Source organism: Mauremys mutica, chromosome 20, assembly GCF_020497125.1.
Source record: "Mauremys mutica isolate MM-2020 ecotype Southern chromosome 20, ASM2049712v1, whole genome shotgun sequence".
Lineage (NCBI taxonomy): Eukaryota > Metazoa > Chordata > Testudines > Geoemydidae > Mauremys > Mauremys mutica.
The window spans coordinates 22717862-22739763 of NC_059091.1; the positions used below are offsets into that span (position 1 = coordinate 22717862).

At 53.3% G+C, this 21902-nt stretch overlaps 1 protein-coding gene and 1 long non-coding RNA gene across 4 annotated transcripts; both read right to left on the reverse strand.

Annotated features, from left to right (window-relative positions):
* Positions 1 to 771: 771 nt before the first annotated feature.
* On the reverse strand, positions 772 to 9914 carry CALR (calreticulin). The gene is made up of 9 exons (XM_044994904.1): positions 9735 to 9914; positions 7007 to 7108; positions 6214 to 6417; positions 5362 to 5456; positions 5051 to 5260; positions 4711 to 4824; positions 3599 to 3742; positions 3018 to 3110; positions 772 to 2177 (listed from the first exon to the last, which is right to left on the reverse strand). The coding sequence occupies exons 1-9, from the start codon at positions 9820 to 9822 to the stop codon at positions 1977 to 1979; spliced, it is 1251 nt and encodes a 416-aa protein (XP_044850839.1). The 5' UTR covers positions 9823 to 9914; the 3' UTR covers positions 772 to 1976.
* A 5207-nt stretch (positions 9915 to 15121) lies between these two features.
* LOC123353649 lies at positions 15122 to 21736 on the reverse strand. 3 transcript variants are annotated; one of them, XR_006574544.1, is made up of 4 exons: positions 21204 to 21736; positions 20184 to 20304; positions 17399 to 17576; positions 15122 to 16462 (listed from the first exon to the last, which is right to left on the reverse strand). It is a non-coding gene; the product is annotated as an uncharacterized LOC123353649 (long non-coding RNA). The 3 variants fall into 3 exon arrangements; XR_006574545.1 differs by lacking the exon at positions 21204 to 21736 and having other exon boundaries at positions 20184 to 20370; XR_006574546.1 differs by lacking the exons at positions 20184 to 20304; positions 21204 to 21736 and adding an exon at positions 19907 to 20003.
* Between the last annotated feature and the right edge of the window lie 166 nt (positions 21737 to 21902).

Sequence of the window (21902 nt, forward strand, 5' to 3'; positions counted from 1 at the left end):
CTTGGGGAAGCGGCTCCCTGCCCCCCCCCCCCCCATACAGTGCAGGGAACGGCTCGTACCGGGACTAGGGCACCAGCTGCCATAGGGACAGCCCCGACTTTGGGTCTTTTTCTTATATAGGCTCCTATTACCCCCCCCCCACACCCATCTGGTCACCCTAACTGGGACTAGCCTGAGCCCTACCTGGTTATTACTCTCAAGTCATTTAAGTTTGGCATAAAGTTTCTCAGCCGCATGGTGGCCCCTGCGGCTATTGTGACCACCCCCGAGACTCAGTGGGCTAAGCCGTGCTGATCCTACAAATATACAGGGTGGGCCTGGCTCCTTCCTTAGACAGCACCTGACTCAGTGGCAACCTATTGGCCTTCTCCCAATGCTCAAGTTTCACGTGACTGGCCCCCGTGAACCCAAAAGCCATCAAGCTCCTGCCCACAAGCGGTTTTGTGACCTGGTGCATGTGGGAGGGTCACACGGCCACTCACTTTAGTCCTTCCAGCCCTAGAGGGCAGATAGGCCAAACCAGAGTGGGGCTGTGTCCTCCTACTTGAACTGTGGATGGTGTATCTCTGTGGGGCCTGCACCTGAGACCATTGCTCTGTCTTTACAAAGGGGGCAGCTACTGCAATACGCCTGCTAGGTAGCTAAAAGTCCTTGCTGGAGCATATTACATGATTGGTTTAGCTACTACTCTGGTTCCCCCCAGCTGAAGTGACTGCACCCAACTCAGATCCCAGGAAGAGAAGAGACCCCCATGGAAACCAGGCCACAGGCTAGACATGACATTTAATTTAATAGAAATTTTCTTCAATCATTCATACATTCAAGTGTGAACATGAGAAGTCTCCGAACCCCTACCTCTGCCCTTCACTCCCACCCACAATACATTTCAGAGAGTAGTAAGAAGCTTGGACTCCCTCTTCTGCTCCCTTACCACCTACCAACCCCCATTCTGTCCCACCATGCTCCCCCCACCCCAGCATTGTGACCTCCCTCACCAAGACAACATTCTCTTCATTCTAGCCCATGCCCCATTTCCCCTCCACCCATGCTACTGACAATAGCTCTACGCAATTTCCAAGGGGATTCCTGAGAGGTGTCAGGCATGTTACAGAAGATCAAGGAACTACAGATGTTTGCTTTAGAGTCCAAAGAAATTGCTTAGAGTTACACATCCCACTTAGTGCTTTTAACAGCTCTGACTTTCTGTTCAACTGTGGATTGAGCTTGGACTGGCCTCTGCCCCAGCTGTCAGTGAACCAGAGGCCAAGACAGCCGCTTCGGTTGTAAAAAACAATGCAGCAGCAACATAGTGGGAAATGGATCGATCCACTCATTTTAAGCAAGCAGGAGCTCTTTCCACAGCTGGACAGTTCCCTGCCAGAACAGACTGCTGAAAATGAGGCATAATACTGCAGTCTAGTAGATTTCAACCCCTTGGTTCACCAAAGCTGTGCTAGGATGGAGGAAAAGCCAACCTACCATCCTGCCCACTCAGGTCACTGACATGGGAGCAGGGGTTGGAATCTGCTTCCACCTGACAATCACATGAGAAGGGCTGGGACGGGGCAGGTGACTGGGAAGGAGGGCAAGGCGAGATAGTGGTTCGCTGCTTCCTATATATCCCTTTGCAGAGCATCTGGGGGACAGGAGCCATAGAGAAGCCAGCCACCATTAAAAGCAGTTGCTGCTGCGGTTCCTGTCTGAACCAAGGGTTACATTTCTACAGTTAACCTTAGCATACATTCATACACTGCAGGGCCTGCACCTGGACTCACATGAATGGATCATTGATGGCATTGGGGGCATGTGAAATAAAAAACAAACCACAAACAAAAACACCAATAAAAAAGTTCAAGTCTCATAGAGACATTACTGTATCCCCTCCCCCTCTCCTTATTTGGGTTTAACCAAGCGAGCCCCATGGTGTGGGCCAAAGGTGAGGCTCAGCGGAGGAGCAGTGCTGTGGGAACGGCCTTTTACAGCTCGTCCTTCAGCGGTCCCTCCGTCTCCTCCTCTTCCTCCTTCTCTGGCTCATCATCCTCCTCCTCCTCCTCTTCCTCATTATCGTCCCCTTCGGGCTCATCGTCCCCTTCCTCCTCTTTCCGCTTCTTGTCCTCCTCCTCTTGTTTCTTCCTCTGCTCCTCGTCCTGCTGCTCCTTCATTTTCTTCTCAGCATCCTGCAGAGATCGACGATGACACGAGTTAGCCGAAAGGGAGAGGGAAGATGGTGCAAGTGGTTTGGGCACCAGCCTGGGCCCCAGGTTCTAATTCCCTGCTCTACCAGACTCCCTGGGTAACCTTTTGCAAGCCCGTGCCTCAGTTTCCCCATCTGCACAAGGGGAAGGATACTGCCATTGGGCTGGGTTGGGCCAGGGGCTCAGATAAGTACCTGGAAGAAGGAGAAAAGGCTGCAAGGAACCGAGTAGGCCAGGAGGCTGGACTCTACCCAACGCTCTGAACAGCTTCAGATCACCTTAAACATTCATGCCTTGGCCAGAACATTTGCCTCGCTTCAGACAGGGAAACCCAGGCCAGGAGCGGCTGGGATGTGCCCAGCACCTCAGTGGAAGAGGCCAGGAGTCCTGCTTCAGCCATAGGCCCACAGAGACGGCCCCCTTCCACTCGGAGAGGATGGGCGGCCATTAGATTAGAGGGTTTCGGTTTCAGAACATTTATTGGACTGTCCGGCCTCTCCCCCTGCACATCAGATTGTTTCTATCCCCCTTGGAGAGGAACAGCCCCATCGCCCTCCTAGCACAAGAGATGCAGCAAAGCCCCTGGACTCCGCTTGCCTTTCCCTGCACTAGGATTCCTGGTGGAGCCCCTTGAACAGCTGCGGGTCCTTCCTCCGGCCACAGGGGGTGACTCAGTCACCGCACTGCCGGACAGCACCATGGGCTCTGGCTCAGAGCGGTGGTCTCCCGCCAACCCATGTTGATCCAAAGGGAGGACGACTTGTCCTGGCAGGGGAAATCTCTTCTGGAGGAGCAGGAGCCCTCCCCAGGGGCAGTCGTTACCTTGGTGGCTCCCCAGGTCTCATTGCCAAACTCCTCTGCAAACTTCTCGTCATCCGTGATCAGGAAGTTGTCGAAGATGGTGCCAGATTTCACCTGAAAGGATAGCGAGCCGGTGAGTGCGCAGCAGGGAGCAGCCAGGCGCCCCAGGGAGACATTGCCCATCTCACCCCAAGCGAAGGGGAGGGGGGTGTCAGCCAGCAAGACAAAGGTTGAAAGTCAAGTCCTGCCCAGAAGAGAATTCAGCGCTGCTCAGCCAGGGCTGAGGCTGAATCTCAAGGACTGGGGCAAGAGAGAAGCATCTGTTTTGGCTTGGGAAGCGTTGAGACAAGGGAGCCAGGAGTCCCTGAGGGCGAGTTAAGGTGTCTGCCAACGGGGCAGCGCTGCCAGCAGCACAGCCAGGCACGAGGCCTCCTGTCCCGTCAGACTGATGCCCCAGCACTTTAATGCAGCTGGGGCTCTGGGGGCTCAGTCTGAAGCAGAGCCCAGTTAAAGGCAAGTGCCCACCCCAGCGCAAGGTCTATGCTCCTGTTTGAGAGCCTGGTGGGTCCTGCTCCCAGCCAGCCCCCCCGGGAGGAGCGCACCTGCCACAGGTCCAAGCCGATGACGCCAAAGCTGTCGTAGGAGTACAGGCTGGGGTCGGGGGTGTAGTCCGGGTTGTCGATCTCAGGGTGCACCCACTTCCCCTTGTAGTCAGGGTTGTCGATCTGGCGGGGTTTCCACTCCCCCTGGGGAGCAGGAGAACAGCATGAGAGAAACCAGCGAGTAGGGAGAGGGATTGCACCTGGTCTCCAGCAAGGGAGCAGCTGGTCTTACAGGGGGAGAAAGATCAGGGAATGGGGGCCTGACGTGGGGACATCAGCTCTGCCAGAAGCTATTGCGGCTGGAGGAGTGGGACAGGCTGCCTCCCGCAGTCCACACGCCACCCTGAGGATCACAGGCCCAGACTTTAAGGGCTCTGGGCTGAGGCTGCCAGAGGGAGCCCTGTGCTAGCATGCCATGGACTCCTCCCTTCTCCCCACGCCCTGCTGGAACCCTGAACCAAGGGCCATGGTGGATTCTCAATCACTGGCCGTTTTTAAAAATCAAGACTGGGGATTTCTCCCAGAAGCTCTGATCTAGGAATTATTGCAGGCCAGTTCTCTGGCTTGTGTTAGGCAGGAGGTCAGACGTGACTAGCGGATCACAATGGTCCCCTCTGGCCTTGGAATCTGCGACTGAGCAGCCACATGCCAACTCGAGAAGCAGGGAAGGTGCCTGTTCAATCTCTGCTCCCCAGTCCGCCCTTGGAAGGCCCCAGAGTCCCTCCTTACCCAGGACTAGCTCAGCGTGAAGATGATCAGACTGGCGCAGCGTTGCCACAATAGTTTGGCGTTACCAGGGCCTTGATCTCCTCCCTCCAGGGCATAAGCCCATCCCCTTGCAGAGGGCTGGAGGTGGCACCAAGCAGGAAATGCTCATTGGCACTGCACAGAGGTGTTATGGGGGTTCATGCCTTTCTCTAGGGCAGGAGACCTTAACGGGGTGCAACTGTCACTCCAAGGCGGTAACTGCTGAGTGTCAGGCCTCATCCCCTGGGTACACAGATACTCAGCACTGACTGCAGCTCAACTGGCAGAAAGCCATGACATTCCTGCAAGTTTACAATCAGGGATACTGACCCCCGCTCCAGACCCAGCCCGTGGGCCAGCCTTACCTTGTACTCTGGGTTCTGGATCACCGGAGGCTCCCACTCCCCATCCATCTCCTCATCCCAGTCCTCTGGCTTCTTGGCATCAGGGTCAGGAATGTGCTCTGGTTTATCCCAGTCCTGAGGGTCAGAGGAGGAGAACCAGGCAGATCAGGAAGAGATTCTCCACCAACTCCTCGCTCTGATGGATATCCTGCCCTCCATTACCCTGTCCACGCCAGCCAGCCACACACAGCGAGAGCTACAGCCGCTATCCCCCAGCACCTGGCCACACGGGTATTATGGTGCCAGTCTCTGCCCATCCCCATACAGTGCCCCAGCCCGAGATCTCCAGCCCCCAACTCACCTCTGGCTTAGTGTCCTCAGGGTCGTCTATCTTGGCCCTATCATCCCAGTCCTCCGGTTTCTTGGCCTCAGGGTCCTTGATCTTCTTGGGAGGCAGGAAGTCCCAGTCTTCCTCCAGGCTGCCCGACTCCACCTTGTTGTTGTCGATCTTCACCTCATAGGTGTTGTCAGGCCGCACAATGAGGGTGTAGAGGTGGGTGAACTCGTCATCCTGAGCAAGGGAAGGAGCCGGGGATTAGATGAAGGCTCTCGACTCAGGGCCAAGGAGATCTCACTCCAGGCCCATGTCGCGGGGGCAGCCGGGAGACTCACCTTGCAGCGGATGTCTTTGTTGATCAGGACGTTCTTCCCTTTGTAGTTGAAGATCACGTGCACTTTTTTGGTCCCTGGGCCACAGATGTCAGGGCCTGGATTGGAAACAAGCCACAGTTCAGAGGAGAAACCCAGCCTGCATCTGGAGGGGCTGAAAGTCACCTTGTTCCAGCGTGGAGAGCTGGCAAATTCAGCCCCCAGAAGGACCAGCAACTAGCTCACCACAAGTACACCCCCACACTGGGGTGTACACTGGCCTGGCTGGCAGGCTCAGCAGAGAGAACATGGGCTGAATGGGGCTCAGACTGGACTCTTCCCCCGGCTGGTCACCCATCAGAAACGACAGGGGGCAGTGTTGGGGGAACACAGAGGTTGCCCTTCTGTTGCTCATGCGACACTAGGGCAGGCTGGTCTCCAGGGCTGTCAGGACACTAGATCCCAGAGACAGAATTTGAATTTCAGGCGCAATCCTCAAGTCCCTTCATCCACCTCTGGGGTGGAGCACAGCAACAGCCCATGACCGCTTAGGCCAGGAAGCAAAGAACCCCTTTGGCAGCTGAAGCTGTGGGTGAATCCGGGGAGAGTAGCCAAGCGAGAACCAGCCAGGCCACGGCCCCAACAACTCATGACACAAGTTCCCCAGCAGCCCCTAGTGCCATGCTGGGCGAATGAGCATCCCCTGCTAAGTCACCCACCCACTCCTGGGGGTTTGGAGAGCTCCCCTCCAGACACTGTGCAAGCCCCACCCTGCTTCGCACGAGACCCTACCACAATCTGGGCCCACACAGCTAGTCCATGGCTAGCAGAGGCCACAGGGCCGTACCACACAGCGCCCACCCCGCAGGCACTCACCAAACATGATGTTGTACTCCGAGTCCCCGTGCATGTCCTCCTGGCTCAGGCCTGAGGGGAAGAGCTTCACGTAACCACCACCGCAGTCGATGTTCTGCTCGTGTTTCACCGTGAACTGCACCACCAAGGTCTTGTCCTTGTTGCTGAAGGAGTCAAAGCGGGCAGACAGGGCGTAGAAACGGGCGTCCTGGCTCGTCTGGAGGCCTGGCAAGGGGAAGGGAAAACACTGTCAAGACCCAACAGGGAGGGGCAGCGCGATCGCTCTGTAGCTGGCCTCACAGCTCAGCACATCCGGGCAACAGGCCTGTTTGCTCTCAGCTCCCCAGCAGGATGCTCAGCACAGCGGCAGATTGTATGCCGGCACTGTGCCGAGCCCTGGGCTTGTCACCTTACAGCTAATGCTTCAGGGCGTGAGGTGGCAACCAGCAAGGGATTATCCCCCCAGCCATTTACACAGGTGCATTAGGGGGGGTTTGCCAGCTTCCCAAGGGGTCAGACGTCGGGGCTGTCGTGCTGTGCACTGTTATCTGGACCATGGACCTGTGCACACAGCGAAGAGGCAGCCCTGCCCCAAAGAGCACACAAGCCAGGTGACTAACCCACCTCAGCCAGAATGGGCTAGGAAGGATTTACTGGGCTGATCTGACACTAGGGTATTTACAGACCTGCTGGTAGTAACTCAACCCTCTTGCCCACTAGCTCCTTTGGCAAAGAGAAAAGGCCCTGATCTCCCTAGTGCATCGGGGAGGGGAAGACGGACACAGGAGAATGCAGCAGGAACACGATTTCCCACCTTTATCCTTCTCAGCGTCCCCGTAGAACTTGCCCGCCGTCAGTTTGAACTTCCCATAGTCCGACTTGTGCTTCGACTCCACCCAGCGGCTCGTCCAGGCATCTGTGGGGAAAAGACACAGGCATGAAGTTTTAACAGCCCCCCGCTGTCACCACACACTCAGGAGAGGGCATGGGGCTGCAGACCCAGCCCACCCTTGGTCACTGAGTGAGGAAGCCCCCACCTCGCTAGGACATCACAGGCCAGAGAAGAGCTCTCGAAGCCCATCACTGGCTGGTGTTCCAGTCACCCATGGAGCACGGGGCAAGAACCTCATTTTCAGCAGGAAGGGAACACAGGTGAAAAGGAAGCAGCTTGCCCAAGGTCATATTGAGCCACTGCCCCCCGCCCCCTAGTGCCTCTGTTTCAGCCACTAGACCACACTCCCCCACCCCATGTGCAATGATGGGCCTGCTTCACCCAGCAGGCAGAGTGAAAGTTGACCATGTAAGTGTGTGGCAGAGGATTAAGTGTGGAACAGGATCTTGCATTCTCGTCTCCCATGAGCCCCAGCGTTTCGTGAAGAGGACAAACACCACACAAGGACTGAGTCGCCTGCTGCTGAAATGCAGCCGCCTCTGGGGTGGAATATGGCAGCTGTTTAACAGTCAATCCTGCAATGGCAGCTTGGAATGCTTGTTAGTGCTCTGATCAGCATGCTCCCACTTGACAGCCATCTAGAGTGGCTGGGTCAGCCGCCTCATCCCTTAGTACCGCAAGCTGCATCATGGACCAGAAGCAAAGGCCTTATCTGAAGGGGCCCTGTCACAGCCTTTAGAGCCGGAGGTTCACCTAAGCCCTTCAGGCAGGAGTCACCAGCTTCCCAGACAAGTTACAACACCTGCTTCCGAACTCATTGGTTCTGTCACAGCTGCACATGAGAAACAGCTTAGCAGGCCATGAGCCACCTCACCAGCCTCCGGGCCTTGCACACCCACAGATGCACACTGTATTCTCACCTGGACACAGTGGGACTGAGCTGAGGCCAGTGAGCTCTCTGCTCTGAGATCTATGGCTCACATCCTTAACTTTGCACCCATCCATCATCAACTAGGGCAGATTTTTGCTTTGAAACCTGCACATGGTGCACAACCCCCTGTAGGGCTGTACAGTCTGCATGTGCTTAGATACGCCCCAAAATGTTTGACCCCCAGTCATTATAGAACAGACACATCCCCAGAGGGCCCATCATTACAGAGTAATTATCGATTCCCCACTGTCCATTCAGTCTAGACTACACAGGGAGGCAATTATGAAACTAAAGAGGCCTCCAGCTACATTCCCCCCCTCCCCCCCAGGCCCTGCCTCCTTTCTAGAGAAGGAAACTCCCCTCTATAAGCCCTCAAACACAGAAGACAGGCTGCTGCCTATGGAGGCAAAGATGCCCTCTCCAGATTGAGTTTATTCAAGCAGCATGGCAAGATACCAGGCCTCTGGTTTCAGGCTGTGTTGTAACATGCTGTATATTCAGAGCTCTTACAGTTTCAGCTACTGAACTGCTACCAAGTGAGTTTTTAAATCTGAACTGCTACGTATTGATTTTGGGAAGGGGAGACAGATTTCCCCCACCCCCTAATTATTTTCAGACTCTCTTGAAAAGGCTTTAAACTGACATCCTAATGCTATCTAGAGCCCATAGCAAATGAAATACTCTCTGTAATAAGGGACAGATGCAGGTTAGCTCAGTACTCACAATCCCAAATCCTGCAGAACCCTGACCAGCCAAAGCAGAATTTTAGGGTGAAGGATTTAAATGTTTTGCTTGTGAAACAGGATTCTCTGCCCCACTGAGAGTATGGCCTGCCTCCTCAGAGAGGTGGGCTCACTGCATGGTTCTATATCACCTCAATTGAGCCTATGATGATTCCCCACCACCCCCTTCAATTCCCTTTGGTTCTGCAGGGACCATTTATGCCACTGCACCATTAATCTTCCCTACAGATACCACCCTATGTTCACCAAACCAGGACACCCCAACTCTGTAACCCCACAGATCCGAATCCTATTTAATCCTCCCTGCCAAGTCCCAGCCCCACCCATGAGCCTGACAGCACAGTGAGCACTACAGAAAAGCCTTATGTCCTTCACTCCAACGTACCCCCCAGCAGATCTACACTGACCCCTGCTCGCACAGAGCCACACTCACCCTAGGGAGCCCCACCATCACAGCTGTCCTTCAGAGACTCCCTTCACTGCACCCCCCCCCCCAGATTAGTAACCCTGACTCACCCTCCAGGGCTAGCCTGACCCACAGAGACACCCCCCCATCACCTCCCCTTCATTCCTCCCCCATATCTCCTGCAGGGCTAGCCTGACCCACAGAGACCCCCCCACCTCCCCTTCACCCCACCCCCCATATCTCCTGCAGGGCTAGCCTGACCCACAGAGACCCCCCCCACCTCCCCTTCATCCCCCCCCATATCTCCTGCAGTTAGCCTGACCCCATGGAGAGCTGCCCCCCCCCCCATCACCTCCCCAGCTCCCAGCTCCTGCAGGGCCAGGCTGATCCCACGGAGACACCCCCCACCTCCCCTCCATACCCACCCCCCATTTCGTGCAGATGGAGCCTGACCCCATGAGACCCCCCCCATCACCTCACCTTCATGCCCCCCCCATATCTCCTGCAGGGCTGGGCTGACACCCCCCTCTCCCGCAGGTGCAGCCGGACCCCGCAGAGCCCCCCCCTCACCTCCGTCCCCGAACTCCTCCCTGAAGTACTGGGCGGGCCCCGCGGCCGCCAGGCCCAGCAGGCCGCACAGCGCCAGGAGCGGGCTCATCACGGTGGGTCTCGCGCTAGTCCCCGGGAGGTGCCGGCCTGGCCCGTCACGCGACCCCCTCACTCAGCGCCGCACAGGACACGGACTGCGGGCGCGCAGCCGACGGCGGCCGCACTTATACCCGGCCCGGCCCAGCGCCCGCCCCCGCCGCCGCCCCATTGGCCCGAGCCCTAGCGACGCGCTCCCCCATTGGCCGGCACTCTGCCCGACGAGTGAGGCTGCGCCCCCGAACGTTGGCGTCCCAGATGGCCGCTTCCGATTGGTTGCGGAGCTCGGCCAATCAGGAGCGACCACGCGTTCGGGGGGAGACGCCCCCTCCCCTCGCGGGCTGTATCACCGCCGCCTGTCAGGTCACGTGAATTTTCGGCCTCTCTTAAAGGGCCAGCTCATCGTTTCTGTGCTGAGGCTCGTCCCCCCCCACCTCCACCACCACCCTGGGTCACTGCGCGGGGAGGGATTCCCCTCCAACCCCCCCCCCCATAATAACCACCGGGGGGGAGGTGAGAAAATAACCCAAGTGGGGGAAGGAGGAGCCCTGGTGACATCGCCACGGCAATGCCACGCGTTGTGACATGGTGTGACACAATACAGCGCCGTGACATCATGTTACATGATGACACAAGCAGCTGCTGAGTTCAGCAGGCTGGGGCCACAGGCTGGGATCCTGGCTCTGTGCCTCTCTTTGGGCACAGCCCTGGGTCCAGTGGGCAGCACAGGGGGGCTGGGAGCCACGGCTCCTGGGTTCTTGACTCAGCTCTGCCACTGCCTATTCCTGAGGCTTTGGTCAACTCACTTAGGCCCCACCTCCCCCTCTGTGAAGATATCAGCCTACCATTATCCAACGCTCCGAGTCCTCGGCTGAAAGGCAGCGGTTTGTGAGGATTATTCCTTATCCTCTGCAAATTGGAACCCGCTGCTGTTCCTTTGGTGTTGTGCCGCTGCCTCCCAGCACTAACAATAAAGCAATTGTTAAAGCATAATGTGCTCACACAGGGACTAGGCAGGGAGCCATGGAAATACCAGTCATTGCAATTGCTACTCTGGTACCCACTCAGAAATCGGGGTTCTGATTCTTTGCTCATCAAGGGTTAGAAAAGTTCATCTTGGTGTCCTGCACAAACTGCATGTCTGATCTTTTAATTCCGACTCCCTAAATGCCTCCAGCAATTTCATCTAGTGTTAATTTTTTTCTTCACCTCCAAGTGCTGTGCGCGCTTAGCTGGCATGCTCTCCTCCAGCAGCGGCTGCATTGCAGTGGAGGGTACATAGCTGTACCTCTCACTTAATTCTCTACTGTTTGTAAAGTGCTTATAGATTCTGACAAGGGGCAAAGGTCTTATATTGGAGGTCTCACATTGCCAGTGCAAAAACATCCTTGGAATTTCTAAATATTACAGATGACAATTTCCCAACTTAGAAAGTGTTCCAACCAACACAGGGGAATTCTGTATTAGACTTAATCCTGACAGATAAAGAGAAACCGATCACAGAACTAAAAATTAATAGCAGCTTAGGTATAAGTCATCATGATTTGATCACATTAATAATGTGCTAGCAGAATAAAGTTCAAACCCGTTGTTATATACACACACACACACACCCCTTTAAAAAGGCCAGTTTCACAAAGCTGAAAAATCATGAGCCAAATCAGCTGTGAAAAAGAATTTAATCAGAAAATTTCAAGTGATACTTGGAAATGGTTTTAGAACGTTTAACAAGATGCCCAAAAATTGAGGAAGAAGGCTGTATCGGTTAAAAAAACTGAACTAGGGTAGAGGGGAAATTAAGGCAGCTAAAACAATTATATAACAAATAGAAGAAAGGGGAAATTGATAGTAATGCAAGTCAGAAGCTAGGGATTGTCAAAAACTGATAAGGAAAAGCCAAGGGGCACAAGGAGAAATCCATGGCCAGCAGAATTAAGGACAAGAAGAAGGAGTTTTATTAAGCATATTAGGAACAAAAGGAATCTTATCAATGGTAATGGTCCACTACTAGATGGAAATGGTAGACCTGTCAATAATAATTAAGAAAAGGCAGAAGTGTTCAATACATATTTCTGTTCTGTAATAGGGAGGGAAAAAACCAGACGATGTAGTCATCATATGACGACGATAACACTCTTTCCATTCCACTAGCATCCCTTGAGGATGTTAAACAGCAGCTACTAACATCAGACATTTTTAAATCAGCAGGTCCAGATAACTTGCATCCAAGAGTTTTAAAAGAGCTGGCTGAAGAGCTCACTGGACCATTGTTTTGATATTGATTTTCATTAAGACTTGGAACACTGGGGAAGTTCCAGGAGACTGGGGAAAAAAGGCTAATGTTGTGCCTACATTTTAAGAGGGTCAACGGGATGACCTGGGTAATTATATTCCTGTCAGTCTGACATCAATCCCAGGCAAGAGAATGGAGCAGCTGATATGGGACTTGATTAGTAAAGAATGAAAGGAGGGTAATATACTTAATGCCAATCAACATGCATTAATGGAAAATAGACCCTGTCAAACTAAATGATTCTTTTTTATTCGATTACAAGCAGAGGGCCGCCCAGAGGATTCAGGGGGCCTGGGGCAAAGCAATTTTGGGGGCCCCTTCCATCAAAAAAAGTTGCAATACTATATTCTCGTGGGGGCCCCTGTGGGGCCCAGGGCAAACTGCCCCACTTGCCCCCCCCATCTGGGCAGCCCTGATTACAAGTTTGGTTGATAAAGGTAATAATATGATGTAATATATTCGACTTCTGTAAGGCACTGGACTTGGTACTGCACAACGTTGTGATTCAAAACCGAGAATGATACAAAATTAACGTGACATTAAATAGATAAAAAGCTGGCTCGAAACTTAACTGTAAATGGAGAATCATCAACAAGTAGGTATGTTTATAGTGGAGTCCCACACAGACCTGTTCTTTTCCTATGCCATTAAACATTTTTATCAATGACCTTGAAAACAAACATGAAATCACCTCTGATAAAGTTTGCAGAGGACACAAAAAGTGTGAGCGGTAAATAATGAAGAGGCCAGGTCAGTAATACAGAGCGATCTCAGTCAGTTGGTAAACTGGGCACATCTCTAGAGTAGGAATAGAGAGGTTCGTTTATCTCTGTATTTGTCACTGGTGCAACCGCTGCTGGAATCCTATGTCCAGTTCCGGTGTCCCCTATTCAAGAAGGATGTTGATAAATTGGAGAGGGATCAGGAAAAAGCCACAAGAATAATTAAAGGATTAGAAAACCTGCCTTATAGTGAGCGATTCAAGGAGCTCAATCTACTTAGCCTAACACAGAGGTTAAGAGGTGATTTGATCAGTCTATAAGTACCTACATGGGAAACAAATATTTAATAATGGGCTCTTCAATCTAGCAGAGAAAGGTCTAACACAATCCAATGGCTGAGAGCTGAAGCTAGACAAATTCAGATTAGACATGAGGCATACATTTTTACCATTGAGGGTAATTAACCACTGGAACGATTTACCAAGGTTTGTGGTGGATTCTCCATCACCGGCCATTTGTAAATCAAGATTGGGTCTTGTTTTCTAAGAGATCTGCCCTAGGAACTATTTAGAGGACGATCTCTGGCCTGTGATATACAGAAGGTCTGCCTAGGTGATCACAGTGGTCCCATCCAGCCTTGGAATCTATGAAAAGTGTTCTCTCCAGTGCCCGTCAGGGATCTAGCTTCCCTGGCTGTCTCTTAATCTTTTTAAACAGCCTGGCAAAGAAGCCGAAACAAGAGAAATGTCCAGTGCCTGTGCTCTGTGCATGGTCACTGAGCTAAAAATACCAACGTTGGAGCTAGTCGTTCTAATAATGATACTGCCCCATTTCTACAGTCTCTTTCAGCCTACAGAATCGCAAAGGCTTTGCAAGCTGTGCGGACAGAGATCACTGAAATGCAGCCACCCTAGCAGTGAGTAAGTGTTTATTCCAGGCTCCCTCACCCACCACTAATATGCAGCGCCTTCTGGGGTGGGGCACTGCAGCTGTTTATCCAGGGATCCCTCACCCAGCACAAAGATGCAGCCACCTCATGGGTGGGGCTGTCTATCGGTTTAACAGCTCAGAACAACACTGTTCAAAATGTCTGAGGGAAAAAAAAAAAAAAACACAACCCAAACGGAAACTGTTCTGGGATGTTATCCATACCCAGCAAATACCGGGGCACCTGGCTGGCCAACCTGTGCCCAGACTGCCAGCGAGGAGGGGCCTGTGCCCCAGGCCAGTTCATCACCCCACAATTAGGTAATTCTGAGGTATTTACTCTATTAAAACCCTCTCTATCCCCACACACATGCTCTATCCATCCATCCCTTAACACACACCCACTACCCATCCATCCCCACATACACCCCACTATCCATCCATCCACACACCCCACTATCCAGTATGGGTCTGGAAGGACAGAGGGGTGCATATGGATTGATGGAGGGATGGATAAATAGTGGGGTGTGTGGGTTTGGATGGACGGGGGTGTATGGGATAAGTGGATGACCCATTATCCATCCATCTACACCCCTCTATCCATCCATCCACTTATCCCATACACCCCGCCCATCCAAACCCACAGACCCCACTATTTATCCATCCCTCCATCAACCCATATGCACCCCTCTCTCCTTCCAGCCCCATACTCAAACCTCCCATCCATCAAAACCTGTACACACCCCACCAGTCACCCCTGTTCCCATATGCACCCCTCCCCCCATCCTCATCCCTCCATCCACCCATCCTATACACATGCATCCCTCCATATATCCCCATATGTACCCCCTCCATGCACACGCATCTATCTGTGGATTTTCCCTAGTGCCCATCACCCTGGGCACCTATGAACGCAGATGTCCTTGCTCTCTTACCATCCTCTGGCTGGCATCATTTACATAACAGACAGGCTGTCCAACCTCACCCACCCTTGGGGTCTGTTGTGCCATAAGATGTCAGTTACACAAGCTCCTGGGCCTGTGAGTTGGGGCTGCCACACAAACGGATTTTATGTTGCAATCCAAACGGCTTGGCTGGCACTGATGCCAAAGAAAGATGGCAGAGGGAAGAGGCAGGGTGTGCCAGAGAGATAAGAAAGGGAGGAGAAGAAAGAGGGAAGTAGCTGGAGCACCTGGAAGGCTGGGCCAGTCAGGTGGTTGGACTGACTGAGTTTCTCGTTATGCCTGGTGTCAAGTATCAGAGGGGTAGCCGTGTTAGTCTGGTTCTGTAGAAGCAGCAAAGAATCCTGTGGCACCTTATAGACTAACAGACGTTTTGCAGCATGAGCTTTCGTGGGTGAATACCCTGGTCTCTCCCCTTACCCACAGCACCTCACAGGAGAGAATCTGAGATAAGCAGCAGGGGACCTTAACTGCCCCACGGGACTGCCCATGCAGACGCAGCGCTGCTGATCTCAGTTCAGAGGCCGGGAGCTAGGCTGGCTGGGCGACTGCCAGGCCAAATCCCAGGTCGCTTCTGCAAGGGGCTTTTGGGGGCTCAGCAGGCAGCAGCGCTCATCTCGCCTGAGACAGGGCTGAGCCCCCGGCTCCTTCGGATGCCGCATCACAGGAGGGTTCTCAGGTCTTGCCAGTTTGTGGCTGTTAAAACCCCCCGACCCTTTTCACAGGAACGGAGGTGGCAATGCCAGTGTCCTGCCTGGGGCAGAGCCAGGCTTTGCACCAGGCAGGGCGATGGGTCATTGGCAATGGGCAGGAAAGCCAAGTCCACCCAGCACCCTCCTAGCCGTGGTGGCTCCTGTCCTGTGGCGCTGGGCCCGGTTCCCCATTCCGGGTGTTGCGACTCGGCATTCTTCCTTTTGTCAATCGCATAATACGCTTGAAAAGGTGCCGCACATACACCAAAAGGCTGCCAGGGGTCCGGGGGAGGGGAGGGCTTGTGACCCCTTGGTACCAGCTGGCAGAGGGCACAGGCATGCATAGGGTTACAGGGATCCTGTGGGTCTGATATCTACATTCTAGCGCGCCAGAGGGTGGCATGTGAGGTCTCTACCCACAGCCAGCAATGCACGGCACGGCATGACGAAGGCAAAATGTACGTACAGATGATATTTAAGGAGCTATGTCTCTATACTCAACATTGTGGTCTTAAGGTCTGTGAGGTAAAGCAGGTTCCCATGCAGGAGGGAACAGATACGTCTCCTTTTCTGTCTGGGTATATGTAGATTGCATGTCCCAGGGCTAACTCAGTCAGCATATCAAACAACGGACGCCCGCGAGACAACGACAAGCTCTCTTTGCTGTCTGGGCCAGGGGCGGGCCGGAGGATTTGCAAAGACAGAAGAACCCCAAGATGAGTCTCTGAAGGGGGGGCCTCTTGGGGGAAGGGATCTTATTCCATACCTGACAGGCACAGACCCGGCTTCCTCATGTTAACGGCAGGTGGTAGCGAGGGGCCTTGCAACCCTCAGTACCCCCAGGAGGTGTCACCCCACCACAGGGAGGTCACCCCCCACGCTTCCCTATCAGCTCTCCCAGTGGCAGTGATCTCCTCTTCACCCACTCGGTTTTTATACTGTTCCCATCACTCTGGTACCGGAGTGCTTGGGGGATTCTTCCGAGGACCACCGTTGCAGGACGCTGACCAGCTGAGGTGTTCCACTCCAGAGGGGGCTCTGGCATGTGACACGGTCCCTATATACGTGTACCAAGGCAAAGAAACCTACATTAAGATGGGATTAAGATTGAGAGTCCAGATCAGTAACTGAAGGGTAAAACCAGGACAGGGATATTGTACACCAGGACTTTCACAGTGACATCCAAGCATATTAAGGCTGGAAACCCACAGTTAAGGCACCCAAACAACCTTAACTCTGCCCATAACTTTATCCATAGAGATTAAGGGCAGAAGGGACCACTCCGAGTCTGCCCCAATAGCGCAGTTATCCTGCGCTGAGCCCAGTGACTCGTGTTTGCCTAAAGCCACATCCAGAACAGGCCGCCTGTGTGGACAGGGAGCCATCGAGTTCTGCTGATTCTGTCCCTGCCCTGGCCGTCTGTCCCATGGGCAAGCAGCCTGATTTAAACATCGGTGCCTCATTTCTCATTTGGGTTCAGCTTCCAGCCATTGTTGTTTGTTCTGCCTGTCTCTGCTGGAATAAAGAGCCAGGATTTTCTCCCCGTGATGGCGCTGAAACAGCCACCTCATCACCTCGCTAGCTTTTTGCTAAACTCAACAGCTCCAGCTCTTTCAGCCTCACAGTCAGGCGTTTCCTCCAGCCTGGGGGCGGGGGTCCTTTTTGTGGCTCTTTGACTTTTCAACATCCGTTTTAAAACGTGGGCTCTGGTCCCGGCCCCAGACTCCCACGGTCTCCCCAATTGTGACTTAACAATTCTGACCAAGGCACCTCAGGCTGTGCTCTGCGCAGCGTTTTTGTGCAGTATAATTATTGCTAGAACTGTGACTTTGTTCAGAGACGTTCTACCTGTGCAACCCCTGCTGTGAATGCACTTATATCAGCGTACAGGTGCCTTATGGGACCCTTCTCCCCTCCCAGAGCTGAGACTAGAACCCAGGAATCCTGCTTCCCAATCCCCCGCACGCCTGCTCTAACTCCTGGACCCCACTACCTGTAGCCAGACGGGCCAGTTTTACTTCCTGGGACAGCAGTTGGAGGCTGGATTGTAAAGAGGGTGTGGCCTTTCGGTTATCGCTTCTGCTGCTCCTCAAACCTTCCTCTTCTTTCTCCTCCCTCTGAGCCTCCAGGAATGTGGCACATGTGAGAGTCAGACTGTACAAGCCAATATCCTGGTGAAGGCGGAAAGAGAGAGAGGGAGACAGATCACATGCCCTGAACAGCCTGTTCTACAGGCAGAGTAAGGTGTTCCCGTTGGGACTCCAACTCGATTTGGACTCAGGACAGGAATGATGGTGGAGGGGAGGGGGACAGTATCCAGGGAGGGGGGTGGCTGGTGGTCTGAGCAGAAGCTCACCTGATGAACTCCGGGTCTCTAGTCCTCGGGAAGGAGTGAGGGGTAGCAGTCAGAGCAGGGGAAGGGAAATGGGAGTCGGGACACGGTTTTATTCCCAGCTGTGGGGGAAGCTAGGAATCAGGACTCCTGGGTTCAATTCCCAGCTCTAGGAGGGGACTAGGAGTCAGATGCTACTCCCAGCTCTGAAAGGAGCCGAGGGGATAAGCTGGAGTCTGGAACGGAGGACTCCTGGCTCTGGTCCCAGCCCTGGGAGAGGGATACTGGTTCACCCGCTGACCTGTACATTGTATAGCTCCAGGAGAACAGAACATCTGCCAGCAGCTGGTCCTGCTTTGCCACCTAAGGCTCAAAGCTGCTTTCCCAGCAGCCAGCAGGTGTCACTGTCCAGCCCTCCCCTCCCGCTAGAGCTGCGCTGAGTGAATCCAGCCCACCTGCCCCAGCCCCACACCCTGGTGGCAACCCAAACAAAAGCACCTCCCCGGCTGTAATTAGCCCATTGTTCCCCTTTAATCCTCAAAGGCGTTTAGGCTCCTAACTTCCCCCAAAATCAGTGGAATGAGAGGAGGGGAGGGGAAGGGCAGGGGATCATGAGACCGATTTCAGTGGAAGTTAGGAGCCCAGCCACCTTTGGGGATGTGGGCCAGAGAGATGTGCCCACCCAAGCCTGGGAGAGAGCAGAGATTTGAACCCAGGCCTCCCAAATCCCACTAGAACCTAACTATTGCACCACCCTTCGGCTCACAGAGTTTGGAACAAAACCCAGGAGTCCCTGTTCCTATCACTCCCAGCACCCCTGCTCTAACCACTACACCCCACTCCTCTCCCACAGACAGGGTAGAACCCAGGAGTCCTAACTCCCTGTTCCTATCACTAGACCCCACTCCCCTCCCAAACCTGGGAATGGAACCCAGGAGTCCTGGGTCCCAGTACCCCTGCTTTAACCCTCTATACACCGTTCCCTTCCCAGAGCCATGGATTGAACCCGGGAGTCCTGGATCCCTGCTCCACCCTTCTCTAATCCATTAGGGCCCACTCTCCCCCCAGTGCCGGGGACAGAACCCAGGATCCCTGCTCTAACCTGTAGCCTCCCCTCCTCGGAGAGAGCTCGCACTCCCGTTTTAAATCTGGTTACCAGAGAATCTGGAAATACCAGAGGGCAGCTCCTGGAGCCAAATGAAACTGCAAGTGTGTGGGATGGGAACTCCTTGGCAGGTGGGACCTAATTACCAGGGTGCCCATTAATGCCCTGACCCTTGGGACAACACCGCAGCATCAGTGCTGACCACCAGGGGGCAGGGCCTCCTTTCTCAAATATGCCTGGGGGGCTCTTTAGTCTCTTCCATTCATTCAGAACTGGGGGGAGGCTGCTCCTGAGATTCTCCTTGAAACCTTTTAGCAGCTGGAAGAGGGTGGAGCTGAGCCATGGGACCTGCCCACTTGCTCCTCCACAGCGACCCCCCAGGACCCTGCAGAACAGAACATCACAGACCAACTGTCAATCGCAGTTGACTTCCCAGGCCCACCTGGGGGCTGAAGGCTTTGTCTCCGCGGAGTGATTAGGGATCAGGCAATGGGAGCCCTTAGCATCTCACACCTGTCAGGGTTCCTTCCCCACTCTGAACTCTGGGGTACAGATGTGGGGACCCGCATGAAAGACCCCCTAAGCTTATTTTTACCAGCTTAGGTTAAAAACTTCCCCAAGGCACAAATTCCTTTCTAGCCTTAGCATCGCTGCCACCACCAAGTGATTTCAACAAACATTTAGGGAGGGCCACCTGGAGCCCTACCATCCCCAAATATCCCCCCAAGCCCCTACACCCCCTTCCTGGGGAGGCTTGAGAAGAATATCCTCACCAATTGCTACAGGTGAACACAGACCCAAACCCTGGGATCTTAAGAACAATGAACAATCAATCAGGTTCTTAAAAGAAGAACTTTAAAGAAAAGGTAAAAGAATCACCTCTGTAAAATCAGGATGGTAAGTGCTTTACAGAATAACAAAAGACTCAAGAACACAGAGGATTTCCCCTCTAGGCAAAACCTTAAAGTTACAAAAACAGGGATAAACCTCCCTCTTAGCACAGGGAAAATTCACAAGCTAAAACAAAAGGTAATCTAATGCATTTCTTTTCTGCTATTACTTACTATTTCTGCAAGACTAGATGCTTAGTCCAGACATACTTAGGAAGATGGAATTTCCCTGCCTGCTTTCTTGGCTGGCTCCCAGAGACACAGACAAAAAAAAACTTTCCCCCACATATTTGAAAGTATCTTCTCCCCTTATTGGTCCTTTTGGTCAGGTGCCCCCAGGTTATCTGAGCTTCTTAACCCGTTACAGGTAAAAGAGGAATTAACCCTTTACAGGGTAAAGAGGGATTTTATGCTACCCTTAGCTGTATGTTTATGACAGCACCCAACTCACAAATCCAGGGGGGACGTGTTTAGGAAGGAGGCAGAATAAGCAGCCGGCATCTCAAATGAGTTTGGATGTCATGCGATGAGCTCTTGAGATCCAGAGTCCTCTGCTGGGGTCAGCTGCTCCACTAACGAGGGATGGAAAGGCTCATTAGTTCCTGCACCCAGATTCCTGTCCCCTTGCAGGCTATTCTAGCCTGTTCCTAGCTTTAAGTGTCCTCTGAGTGATGGGGCTCCTCCCACCTTTCCTTTGGGGAGACTTCCCCCACACGCCTCACTGCAGGGTTTAGGGGCAGTCTCCGCTGTCAGCCCCCAAGGGATCCCGGAGAGAACACACCGTTTGGTTTCATCTCTAGCAGCACTGTAGATATGTCTCCATTGAGATATCAAGAGCTCCGTGACAGGACTGGAGGGTTTTTTAGGGTCCGTATGGTTTAGGGGAGGTATTCCCAACCTTTCCCATAATGGGACCATTCCCACACACCCCTCATGCTTACTATGGGAAGGGCAACTCCTTGGCAGGTGGGACCTAATTACTAGGGTGCCCATTAATGCCCTGACCCTTGGGACAACACCGCAGCATCAGTGGTCACAGCATCTCCACAGCACCTGTCATAACCCCCAGCTGGAGAACCCCAGGCTTAGGGGAAAGAGATTCAGAGCCTGTCACAGATCCAGCCCAGTAGCAATCAGAGCCTGTTTCCTTCTGGTGCCCCCACCATGTGATACGAGTTTGCTAAGGCTCAGCCAAATTGCTAGTGGGACAGGTGCCCACAACACCCAAAAAGGCAGCCTGTTTAGCACAAACAGACTCCCGGTTTAGCAGTGTTGGCAGTGGCGAGCGAGTGAGTGAGCTCTCTTCCCTCTGGGATAGGGCAGGGGCACCTCGGTAGGGGGCAGTGAATCTTGCCCTGCCAATGGCTGGGTTGCACCTGGATTCACTTTCTATTGCTGGAACTCATTAGCCAGCTTCACCCATAAGCAAACAAGCTGTGTTTAGCCAGCAGGAAGTTGTAATTACACCTACCAAGAGGCCCCAGGTGGATTAAACTTCTATGGAGCCTACATTGCATTGCTGCCCGCTGCCCAGCTGTGGTTTCCATCTGTCACGGTGAGGGGGGAGGGTCTGGCACACCCCCTGCCTGGTATTTAACAAACAGATTTTGTTTCCATCATGATCCAACACCCATCATTGTCCTGACAATTTCTAGGGCTGCCTGTAGATAGGAACTGCTGTTCATTGTTGTGTCTGGGTTGCCGTTTTAGGTGATTTTATCACAATTCTCATGATATTTGGGGTTTGCCTTAAAGCACCAGCTCCCAGAGTCATGGGATTACAGGAGAACTGCAGCTTTTGTTGAAAGAGAGTTTCTTGACCGTGTAGTTGTGGAGAGAAGCTTGAAAATCTAACCTGAGTGCGGCCAAAAGGCTCAGACATGAGAAGGCAAAGAACCCAAAATGTACTTATTTTTTTAAAAGATGATTTGAAGCCAATCTCATGATTTTCAAGTCCTGACTTGTGATTTCTGGATGCTTGGAGTTCACAACACTACACTCCCCATGTTGGCACGTGCGAATAAGCAGCCTCCTGTTTCAGTAGCACCGGATGTTTTGCACGCATGGTGCACACACAGTGCTGCTGGAATGCAGCCACCTCGGGGTGGAGAGCACCAGGCCGAGTTGCACAGCAGAAAGGAGAGGAGTCTCAGCCCAGATACACAATAAC